The following is a 13103-nucleotide window of genomic DNA, read 5'->3' on the forward strand; positions in this document are numbered from 1 at the left end:
TCCTTCCTTCCTTCCTTCCTTCCTTCCTTCCTTCCTTCCTTCCTTCCTTCCTTCCTTCCTTCCTACCAGGTCTTGCTAAGGTTCCAAGGCTGGCCTCAAACTTGAGGTCTTTCAACCTCAACTTCCTGAATTAATAGAATTGCTGGAATTAATAATCTTGTACCACCACACCAGGCTCAAGTAAAAAATACTGAAAAAAATATTAAAGTATATTGTTGTTGCCTTTTACTGGGAAGGGCTGCCTGAATTACAAAATTCCTAGGCATAGTTTCCTGACTTATCCCTGGTCATTTGTGGCCAGTATGAGTAAAAGGCCTGACTGGGAAATTCAAAGAGTCAGCAAGGTACTGCCATATAAGAGAACTCTTGGTAACATTCACAAAACTCACACTTCCACTCTCAAAAATCAAGAAACACACCAACCTAGCCCTGAAGTTTCTCTATGTAGTTAGGAAACACTGGGGAGGTGATCAAGAGACTGTGGTGATCATCCTCCTTAACAATGAGGAGAAGAAACATGTCTTTGGAGTCAATCCGTGTGCCATTCTTCCTTACCCAGGAATCCTTGCAGATTCCTAGATCCCAGTCCAAAGAGTCCTTCATATCGAATTTCCAGTAATATTTACCAGGGAACTCTTTGTTCCCCATACAGCAGAATAGTTAGATCTATCAGAATTCAAACATGAGTCTGGATGGACATGCTCAAATCTCAAACTTCTCACATCATCAAATAGCTTGATGTTATGATCGATTACTGCATTTTTGAAGAAAATTTCCACTGTGGAAGGAAGACAATATTCCAGTCAAAATCATCTTTTAAATTTCTGTTAGATGAGAAGTTATACCTTTGACTCTTTTGGGAGGAGAGGTGTTTTAGAAGGCAGAAGTAAAGGCATAATTGTGGCTGGAGTATATTGCAAGAGTTCCAGAACACCTGCTGCAGAAACAAGAGCCCAGTCACAATGAAAAGACTGGTAAAAATATGGACACTGTAACAAAAAGGGTGGTCATGCCTACTTCTAGCTCACTGATTTTCATTTTACCTGAGAACTGGAGGTCTGCATTGCCATTAAATCCAAAGAAATAACCACTTGCTTGTTTCCTATTTAGGTTTACCATGGAAATCTATATACTGCCTCAACTTCACCAACTCATTTTATTTTTGATGTTCATAAAGTATTGCTCTGTGAATTCAGTTATTTTATGTTTGTTCATGCATTTTAGTATATTAAATTTAATGTATTTATGTATATTATATTTAATAAAATACATGTGAAACATCCAATTACAAAGGCATTTTAAGGGAAAATATTCAAATAATCTCCATCATTACCGGCACTTAATTTAAAGGGAGAACATTCTGAACTAATTTATAATTGTCTGACGTACTTAAATGATTTTATCTATACCCTGAATCACATTTATTATTATATCAGCTGCATTTATTTTTTTCTTATTTAATCATGGTAACCAGATTACTAAATGTGATTATAGATACCAATTGACAAGCCATTTCCTTTTGGGATATTAAAGGTTAATAAAGTTAAATATTTCCCACAGAAAATCATTACTGAAGGGTGCTATACTGTGTTCCCATCAGTGGGCTGCTACTCACCTTGGAAGTAGTTGAGCTGCCTATCAGTCTAGTGATGGTCTGGGCAGAAAGTGCTGGCTTTATAGGCTGAGGCATGTGCAGCTGCACTGACTCATTCCTGTAAGGAGGAAGGGAACATGAATCTTGTGGTGTGAAAGATGTCATCACAGTTTTTTAAGAAACTAAACAATCATTCCACTGAAAATATTTATTGAAACCTTTCCTTATCAGAGTGTACCTCCATCTTCATGAGGAGGGACTGTTCCTAGGAATCTTTCTTACTTTATTTGCCTGTTAACAACTCATTTCTCAGAGGTGCCAATCTCATTTCCTAACTAGGAAAAACTATCCCATGCACCTCAGTGTTTCTGATTTACAATGTAAAATCATAAGAGTTGTATTTATGAATGTCAGCATTCATCCCTCAACCCTCAAACACAGGGGCAAAGAGAAGCTAACTTCTGATAAAGGGAACAGGAAGTCATATTCACACAAACACATGCACACACAGTTGATTATTATCTACATAAAGTATTTCTTCACTTCATTAGAAACAGCTTGATCCTTTTCATAGCTCACATGGTGCCCTAGTTTGCACTAAACTTACTTTGTCAATAGATCTCCCAAGTCCTGCAAAGAAAACCAGAAAGGCTTAAATTTCTTAAGAAATAGGATGGTATTTTGTTTTTGGAAAGTTCAAGTAAGTATCAAATATCATCACAGCAACCCTTGTTATAAATTCATTTTCATCTCTCAGGACAATACTGGTAAAGCATATTTGAAGAAACTGAATTCTTGAAGAATTCAGCACCCAGAGGGTGAGAAAAGAGTGAGAAGGAAGGACATGTGTAGCACATAGTAGATAATGTCTCTAATGAGGGCATTTCAAACCCACAACTTCAAAACAGAATTAAGGAGCCATTAGCTTTTCCAAAATTTCTTCATATTGTCCAATGGCAGGCAAAAACGGAATGTTCATGAATAAATGGTTATTTATGGTTCTTAAGAAAGAAAGATTCAAAACAACAATTTAAGAAGAAAACATTTCCTAGGACAGCTACTCACAAAATTCCATAAATTTTGCTTATTTGTAGTCAGAATGAAAGTTAAGCTTTACCTAGACTATATCCATAGAGGAAAGAACCCCATCAATTATGCAGGAGATGTGAAAACTTAGATGTGGCACTAAATAATGTGGTCAAAACTGAGAACCTCAAATTACATAAAACACATTCACCTGCATCTCAGTGCTTACCTGCAGAAGTTCAACATAGGGTTTATGGGACATTTTCACCAGCTTCTTATGTATTTCTCTGAGTCGTTTCTTCTTTTGAACCATTTTGTCATTGCTTTTTTTGAGACGCTCTAAAATTAATTCACTTTCCTTTTTAAGGCTCTACATGTAGTTTTTCTTCCTCAAGAAGAATGGGAAACAATTACTTATACTCAGCCCTCATCAGCTCTTCCTGTAGATACATGTAGCACTGCAGGTATAGGTTGTCTAGATCACCTTTGAAGCATGATTTTATCCTCCTCCACTTAAACCTCTCTTGGCCAGTACCTTTTATCAGTATGTTACAAACACCATAAATTCATATCTGCCCATTTCTCAGAAATTACAATTTCACTCCTCTTTAATCTTGACTGTTTTTCTATTCTCTATAATGATGGAAGGAACCAAGCCATTCATTTATCTGCTTTTATCCACTTTTATCTGCTTCATGAGTGTAGAAAATATCTGAAGAAAAAAGTTTTGATTGATAATTTATTCTCCCACATATAAAAGCATCTATGCAAGCAATAAGAGTTTATAATTGAGTCACACATCATAATATGCAAAAGTCTCTTCCATGATTAGTAAATTAATTTTAAACTCAAACCTCCCTACAACACTGCTTGGTCATTTGTTTGACTAACATAGTTGAATTTTACTTTCAGAATTAGAAACCACCAGAAAAGCCACACCTAGTATCCTTACACTATGATGTTAAAGTGACTATAGATAAATTTCTAGAATGTCTGTCTCAAGCTGAGTGTTAGAAAAATAGAGTTATACTTACCATCCATGGACTGATAATTTTGTTCTCTTCATTTAGATTTTTTCTGAATTACACGGATCTTTTTCCATAATGATCTTATTTGCTTTAGCAGCTTCTCCTTTGTATGTATGTATATAAGTAATATATATATATATATATATATATATATATATGAAGAAAAAAAAATTTCTTTTTTTTACCATTGATGATTATGAATTTTAGAAGATTTCAGGCTGCAAAAGTACAAAATGTAATGTATTCAGGGATAGTGATATATAGCTTTCAGATAGTGTGGCAATTCCATCGGAATTGGGATTTTTCTGAGGCTCTCCCTCACTAATTCCAAGCACTTTATCCTATTTATTCCATGTGTTTGTATATCTGCATACTATATAGAAATATTTTGCATATATTATTTTAGTATCCTGTAACTCTTTTCATATGAGAACTTTCTAATGCCTTAGTGTTAAACTCAAAATTAAAGTAACCATGTACCTTATCACTAGCCCCGTAGAAGCAAGCTCAACTAAAACAGGTATATTTGTATACTTTATTTATTGCTTACACCTTTGGTACTTAGCTTCTTCCTTGATGCTTAGAAAATTTTGTAGCAAGCAGTAAAAAACAGGGCAATCGTTGTCGAGATCCTTATCTTTGTTATAATCCTTGAGCGCCCTCACTCACCCTTCATAGTGCTCTTAGTGGATTCATTTACCTGGTAATCCTCAGCAGCCCCTTCTACAGAAGGATGTCCCTGAGCCCTTTGCTCCTGAGAGCTGGAGCAGAGCAAACACAGCAGGGGTTTGTCCTCTTCACAGAAGATCTTTTTTGTCTCTTTGTGGATCACACACATTTTCCTCAGTGCTCAGGGATTTCCTGAGACTGGCTTTTCTGGAAGTGGACATCAAATTCTTCAGAAGAATATTCTTTTTGACATATTTCTGTTGAGTTGGCTCTCTGCACACAGGGCAACAGGCAGGAGTTTGGGCTTGTTCCCAGGAAAGGCAGAGAAAGGACCAACAAAAGCTGTGCCCACTGCCTATGGTGACTGGGTCCACAAGGTTCTTCAGGCAGATGGAGCAGGTGCATGCTTTCTTGAAGGCTTGTGAGATTTCTAAGTCCATTTTCTGAGGGAAGAATATCAATAGAATTTATTCATCTATCCTTGAAGAGAAAAAGTCCTGAACAAAATTTTATTCAAGTTCTTATTGAATATCACACTTCTGCCTGTGCCAAAATAGACTTCCTTTAATGTATGACCAAATATAAAAATTAAAAAATAAATAAATAACTCCAATAAATTATGCATTTCAGAGAATATCTCTCTCTACCAAGCCCAAACTATTTCTTAGCACTGCTTCACACTGTGAAAATATGTAATTATTTTAATCTGTTCCATAAAACAAAGCATCATTTTTTTAAAGAGAGAGAATTTTTTAATATTTATTTTTTAGTTTTCAACGGACACAACATCTTTGTTTGTATGTGGTGCTGAGGATAGAGTCCGGGCCGCACACATGCCAGGCGAGCGCGCTACCACTTGAGCCACATCCCCAGCCCCAACAAGGCATCATTTATAATTTTATTTTGCTAAATATTCGGGTTCTCATATCTACAAGTGGTTGAATTTCTAGAAATAAGAGGGAAGAGATATTCCTAAATATATGTTTAGATCTATAAGTACAAAATTACAAGTTATCTGGAAACTAGTTTCCAAGTCCTTATAAAATACACAGGACTAATTAAGGGATACAAAACTAACCAAATTAAATTAAATATCACTTTAATTCCAAACTATATTCAAGTCAAGGCAGAAGATGAATGATTTTTTAATACTAAGTAGAGAAACAGCATCATTTCATAGAGATAACCTAATTTGATGATCATTTAAAATAGGAAATTTGACTTGATTTGGCTTGGGAAAGCAGCTACAGTTCCACTATAAATTGTGTACTTACCTAACTAGTGGGTCCATGGTTTCACCAGTGCTTGTTGCAGAAGGGAAAGTATGAAGTCAGCTCCAGGATTACAAGCTCCAGTTGTAGAGGAGGTAGATTAAATTGTCCCTTAGCCAGGTGAGTTCTAAAATCTGCTCTGGAGAAGAATGAGCTTGTCTCCAGGAGTGCCCTTTTACTGAGTGCCTGAAGACCACATTCAGTTCTTCCTTGATTGCATTTCAAGATGCTTCCTACCAGTGTTAGTGTAGGTAATTGGGTTAGTGTGGGTGATTGGATTAGTGTGGGTGGTTTGGTAATGTGGGTAATTAGTTTTCAGGTACAGAATATTGATGTATCACCTTGTCTAATCTTCATACATAAACCTCCACAGGCTTACCAACAATGATCAATTAAAAAAAGAAAATGAATCCTCAGCTTCAGATTATATCTAATTTTTTTAGTTGTGTTCTTTTTTTTTTTGCTTTAAAAACATAGAAAGAGGGTGTCATCTATATATGATTTTTAGTAAATATTTTTGAACATTTATAAATATTTTGCCTAAGATTGAATTTAATTTTATTCTGATACTTAGAGAGGGATTTAGTTTAGAAATTTTATTTTACTCACCAGGTGTGGGGGTGCATGCCTATATTCCTAGCTAGGGAAGCTGAGGCAGGTGGCTCAGGATTTCAAACCCCAGCCTCAGCAATTAGTAAGGTCCTAAGCAAGTCAGTAAGAACCTATCTGTAACTAAAATATGAAAAAGGGCTAGGATGTGGCTCAGTGGTTAAGTGCCCCTGGATTCAATCCCTGGTATACACAGACACACACACACACACACACACACACACACACAACACACACACACACACACACACACACACACACACACACACACACGAAAGAAAAAGGAAAGAAAGAAAATAATTTTGTTTTTCTCACCTCAATCTCACGCTTTCCAGTAAGAGACCTAGGGTCCTGCCTTGCAAGTGCTTCTTAAGGAATGACACATATTCAGTGTAAACTGCAAAAGCAGATGAGGCACACCTCCAACTCATCCTGTTTGGAACATGAAAGGTGCCACCACAAAGCTTCTACAGACTCTTTATATGCTGGATGGACTTTTTCTAGAACTTCCCTTGTACACAGATTAGTGTCAAGGATGAATTTGTCCAGTTGTTACTAATTATGATCTTAGGATATAAAATCAAGACTTTTCATACAAGAATCCTAGGCTTTAAGGGAGAGTGTAGCTTTAAGGGAGAAGTAGCTGCCCTGTGATTTCCTGAGCTACAAAGGCATTAGGCTGCCCAGGAGGCCCTGTTTTTTGCCCCAGATTTTCAAAGTGTTAAGATGAGGAAAACTTCTCATTTCTGGAAACCTCAAATGTTCATATTTGCTAAATTTTTTCCCTAAAAGAGAAATCAAAGAGATACAAGCTCTCAGACACTGGCTTGGGCATCCATACTTTATATCTGGAAGATGCAGTGTGGTCACAGTGATTTCTGACACCTAGGATAAAGCAATTATATAAGGTCTAGCTCAGACAAAAAAATTGAGACAGCTGCTGTGCACAAGGGTTCATGTAAATAATACCAGCTACTCAGGAGGCTGAGAGTACTTGGAAGGATAAAGAATTTAAGGCCAGACAGAGACTGAGCAAGATGATGTAAAAAAAAAAAAAATAGTTGGAGGGGGCTAGTTTCAGACAATGTTAATGCTGTTAAAAAGTTATCCATGAACTTGAGTTTCACCTGGGAACCAGCAGAGCATTCACCACTTCCTGTTGAAGTGTTTGGGAGTAAAACAGGGGAGAGACAAAAAACTGCCAAATACTCACAGAGTCTGTGAAGTCAAGATACTTAACCTCTGTGCTATTTACTGCTTCTATCTCTTATGATGGTGGAGGCATGGTACAGGCAGGAAGTGGAAGCTACAAGCTGAAGACCCAGACTTTTTGCACAGACAGCCAGGGTGGGACACTGTTAAACCTTTTGCATGCAGCCAACAGTATGAACCTTTGGAACACACTTCAATCTTTATGTTTCTTCCCCTTGATTTTTATTTTTAAAAGTTTATATCACTATCTTAACTTTTAAAAATTTGCCTTTTAATATCAAAAAGAATAATAAATAGAAGACTTTACCAAACTTGAAATAACTGAAATAAATGAGTGATCTGTAGAAAATAAATCTGATCTATTTACAAAAACATTGTATAAAATGTCATTTTTGTAGCCAGCATGGTGGCACACTCCTGTAATCTCAGCTACTCACGAGACTGATGCAGTAGGATCACATGTTTGTTTATAGGCTGGGCAATTTAGCAAGGTCCTGTCTCAAACTCAAACATGAGTAGGGCTGGAGATGTAGCTCAATGATAGAGGATCACTAAGTTCAATTCCCAGTACCACACATACTCAAAAAGAAAATTATTTCCTTTCCCTTTCCATTCTGTATAAGTAACCTTAAAAGTTACAACAAAAGATATCAAAGTCACAATTTACAAGGACACCTTACCAACCTTTTGGAGAAGTGTGCCAACTGATCTAACTGTAAAGAGTACCAACACCTGTGCCACATCTCAATGTAGTGCTGTAGATTGCTTCGTGTCTGAATGGTGTTTCTTCTTTTACTTTTTTCTTGTTTATTTTTATATATTATAATTTTCTTATAAAAATTTAACAATTCTATGATAATGTAAGATGAAAATTGACATGATTTCTCTCATACTAGACTTTACCTGTGTGTGTTGTGTCTGAATCAATCTGGTGGGAAGTTGAGTTGGTTTGGGGATTCATTACTGATGTCATTATTTCAGTGCTGCATGGGCTGCATATTCACCTAGCATTACTTTGTTTTAAGGGTTGGACTGGCTCACCAGTTTGTCTCAATATCTGCTCCACACTCTAGTTCTTCATACAAACTCTTTTCAGGCTCTCAGACAAACTTCATTTACATGTTACTCATCACTTTCTAGTCTCATTGGGCAATGACAACATGAAGGATGTAGGAGCATTCCTTGTGTTTCTGATGAAGCCATGATCTTAGGCACATTCCATGTCCCTGAGTCTTGGGAGGGGTTTTATCTGTGATCATGTCCACCTCCACCTGTAGGTCTAGACTCATCTCATATTTGTGTCTACTTTAAAATTTCTCTCTGCTTTTAAAATGTCTTTATTTCCCCTTTCCCAAAGGCAATAATATATTTTGCTCTTTGTGGCTTAAAGTTTTGTTAAACAGGAGATATAATTACCTCCTGGTGAAACAAAATATCTCCCCCTCAATTGCAACTTGTCCTATATTTCATTCCCAGTTATTACTGACCTGTATAATTATTTTCTCATGAAGTTAATTACTATTTTAAGTTTGGAGTTTGGGATACACCTCAGTTGTTAGAGTATTTATCTTGCATGCAAAAGGCACTGGGTTTAATCCCCAGCACCTCCCCCCAAAATTTTAAGTTTTAATGTTACATCATAGAGTCTGCAATTTATTTAAGTAAGGTGCCATTGGTATTGTGTTTGTGTGTATGTGGTGTGTGTGTGTGTGGGGGGTAAAAGTATATAAAATGTATTCTATTAGTAAATATCTAATATATCATTCCTTAGATATATACAGTGGAAAAACTGTTTGAATATTTTTTTCAGCTTATGCTTTTGAGATTCATTCACATTGTTGCAATGAGAGTTTGTTCATTTGGATTGCTTCATAGAATTACTTTGCATGAGTGTACAACATTTTAGCTATTCAACTGTTGGTGAGTGTCTTTGGCTCCAAATTTTAGGGTATTATGAGAAATGATAAAAGGAACAACATTGCCTATAAATTTTACCTAACAAGTATATGTAGAAACTGCTGATAATATATGTTTATCCCTACTGGAATACCTAGGCCTTAGAAAATGCTTTCAGTAAGTAAGCCAAAATTTACTTTTTCAATTAATAGTTTCTCTAGCCTTGTGTAAACATTATTTATTCTACATTTTTGTCAACACATATTATTCATCTTTAAATTTTTATTTATTCTTGCCAAGGTCTAGTGATTCAGTTTATGGTTTGAATTTGCAATAATCTAATGACTCATAAATGTGAGTATTTTTTCATATTTCACTGACTACATATGTGTATTCTGTTTTGTGATGTTACCATTCAAGAAAACTTATCTAATTTTTTTTTTAATCAGGTTCACTTTTCTTTATTTACCAAACTTTATGCATCTGTGTTAGTCAGGGCTCTCTAGAGGAACAGAACCAACAGGGAATATATGATTATTGAAAGGAGATTAGTAGATTGGCTTACAGAACCAGAAGCTGTATAATCCCACAATGGCTGTCTACAGGCTGGAGAGCTGGAGAAACCAGTAGCTGCTTAGTCTAAGATACTGAAGCTTCAGGACAAGATCGATTAATGATGTAGTCCCAGTGAGATAAAAGGCCTGGAAACAACCTAATAGTCAGTGGTCAGAGTCCCCTTTGGAAGAGTGAAGGAGCTCGAGTCTGATCCTCTCAGGATATTGCAGCAGCAATCTAAAACCCCTCAAGAAGAATCAAGCTAGAGGGCACTGATGCCTCATTTTTCCAACTTTTATTCCATCCAGGACTTCAACCACACTTAGAGTGAATCTGTACTGGATCTGTACTGAATCTGTACTTCAGTTTGCTGTCCCATATGTCAATCATTTCTAGAAACACTCCCATTGACATGCCCAGAAGCATCCTAATCTTAAGCATCCTTAAGTCCAAAGTGACAATTCAGATCAACGAACACAGCATCTATGATGCATATATATTGTATCTTTGATACATACTTGGTAAATATATTCTTTTGAGGGGAGTGCACTGGGAATTGAAAACAGGGATGCTTTACCACTGAGTCACATACCATGTCACTTCTAGTTTTTGAGAAAGTATCCCACTAAGTTGCTTAGAGCCTTGATAAACCTCTGACCCTACTGCCTTAGCCTTGCAAGTGGCTGGGATTATAGGCATCTACCATCATGCCTGGTTCCAGCTTTTATGGTTTTGAGAAAAGATCTTTCTTTATTGCCTTGAATACCTGAACTCAAACCAACCACCTTATTTGGCTTCCAAGTAGGTGAAATTACAGGCACAGTGCATGGCAATTTTCCAACTCCGGTTTTGTATGTTTACACTTGTGAAATATTATCTTTAAGCAAAAAGTCATTAATTTTAATGCAGACCCATTAAATTTTTCCCCATTGATTATTGTTTTTATGTCTTGTCTAGGCAATTTTTCTATGAGACTACTATTTTCTCTTAAGTCAACCTGTAAAAGACTAGGTATAGGTAGGGTTCAGTTTTCTTTTTGTCCATCTGTATAACTATTTGATTCAGCACTAGATTGATTGTCCTGTGATTGCCAATGCAGAGGAGAATACTAATAATTGTAAATATTCACGTGTATGATTGTAATTTTAGAAAGGAAATCATCACACAGATGATTAAGCATGATTACTCAGAATAATGGACAGGATGGACATATAGTAATATATTTTGAACATGGTTTGTCCTCAATAAAAACCAAGTTAAAGTGTAATTTCATAGAGCAGTGGAGTTTTGGGATGGGGCCTTTAAGTCATTAAAAAGGATCAGTACCTTTCTCCTGGGACTGAACATGAATGAAAGAGTGAATTTTTTGGCCCTTGGAGAGTTATTTTTAAGAAAGTGCGTTGTTATGAAGGATGCCATCCATGTGCTCCCACATTCTGCACTGGATGATTTTTCCTTCTGCTTTTCTGCTATGAGCAGATTCATCATGAAACTTACCAGAAACTGAGGCACCATGACCTAGAACTTACCTGTCTGAGGCACCATGACCTAGAACTGTGAGGTAAATGAATCTTTTCTTTATAATTTACTCAGATGCAGGTTTTGTGTGAAAACAACAGAAAATGGACCAAGATGAGTAAATTAAATTTAGTGAAAAAAAAGAAGGGAGAAAATTATGTTCTTATAACCATTGAGTCTTTATGGTCATGCTTGTTTGGGTAGAGAAAGAGACATGTTCTCTTAGGTTGAATTTTAACTTTATTAAGTCATACTTTATCTATTCTTTCATTTGTGACAGTCCATAAATAAAGTAAAACCAGAAAATGTATTCTATTTCATGTATCATAGGCAATTATATTCCTCAAATGAATAAATTTTAAAAAACAAATTTTATGAATATATGGGCTTTTAATAAAATCACCATAATTAATAACAGAGTAAGCAGGTTTTCACAACATTAGAAGGAGTGTAAAGTTAATAAAATATAACCTGTTTGTAATGTTTGATAATACCCAAGGAAGAGGGCTTCCTTAGATATTTAATTTTTCATACACTGGGGCATAGTCCTTATCTGTGTCTGGTCAGATGTGACTACAGCAGAAAACAGGATTGACATGGGGAGAAAAGGAACAGGAAAGAATACTGTGTATCAGTGAACTCTGAGCAACATTTATGAAGCTCACCGTTCTACCTTCATAATCCAGGAATACTCCTATTCGGCCAATGGGCCTTGGTACATATTGAAGTACAAGTGGGCAGGTGGTAAAGAGAGTGCAATGGGAACCCTCCTTAACACATCCAAGAAGGAAGAGCCCCTCCACCTCATCCATCTTGTAATTTCGGTTCTTTTTCCAATAATCATTACAGACTCCCAAAGCCCAGTTCCAAGAGTCTCCCACTTCCACCTCCCAGTAATATCTGCCAGTGGTAAAAGTCTGAGTACCCCAGGCAAGAAAGCATTCTGATGTTGGAGTGACCAAGGAAGCACCTTGTGGATCGCATCCAACATTCACGCTTCCCAGCTCTCCATACAGGAAGACGTGGCAGTTGGCTCTTTCAAGACAGAGTAATATCAACTATAAGAACAATATTGCAGACATGTATGTAAATAATAAGAAGTTAAAGTTCTAAAAAATGTTTTTCTGAGAAGAACCGATACTACTGAGAAATGTGAAATTGTAACAGCAACAATGATTTTGGTTGTAAAACCTAATAAATTATGGGCATGAATAGTAAATCTGCAGAACAAACAAATTCCTTACCATAGATAAAGAAATTTGTTGAAAATGTGAAAAATCAAATATTGAGTCAATTATAAAACTAATATCTTTTAATTTAATTTTTATTTCAAAATAGCTACAGAGAGGATGCCCTGAACTCTCTGGAGGCATCAAAAATAAGTATCAGAAAAATATTCCTATTTCAAAAAAATGCTGTCATCATTTGGATGAGAGGTGAAGATTTTTCTCTCTTGTAACCTTTTCTAAATAACTGGATAAAAATACATTTATACATTTTAGAAATTATCACTTGGTGAAATTAATTCTTATTCACAGTTACTAAATATTCAAATATATTATAAATGCTGTTGGAATCCACTTTAATCCTTTCTGTTATTCCTCAAATTTTGTAATTTTAGAAAGAATAATTTAAAATTTATTTAGGCAAAACTTTTCACTATCCCTAAGTTTTCTGCATGCTCTGCACTGCACTGCATAGCTGACATTTAACATACTGCTTTTT

General features: G+C 35.9%; 1 protein-coding gene across 1 annotated transcript; it reads right to left on the minus strand.

Moving 5' to 3' along the window:
• Positions 1-1567: 1567 nt before the first annotated feature.
• Positions 1568-4757, minus strand: TRIM48 (tripartite motif containing 48; the record flags this gene model as incomplete). The annotated part of the gene is given in 6 exon segments (XM_081280314.1): positions 1568-1712; positions 2202-2224; positions 3655-3696; positions 3698-3751; positions 4349-4484; positions 4486-4757. Coding segments are annotated over 6 exon segments (672 nt in total).
• Positions 4758-13103: the final 8346 nt, after the last annotated feature.

Source organism: Spermophilus citellus (assembly GCF_964194105.1).
Source record: "Spermophilus citellus genome assembly, chromosome: 2".
Lineage (NCBI taxonomy): Eukaryota > Metazoa > Chordata > Mammalia > Rodentia > Sciuridae > Spermophilus > Spermophilus citellus.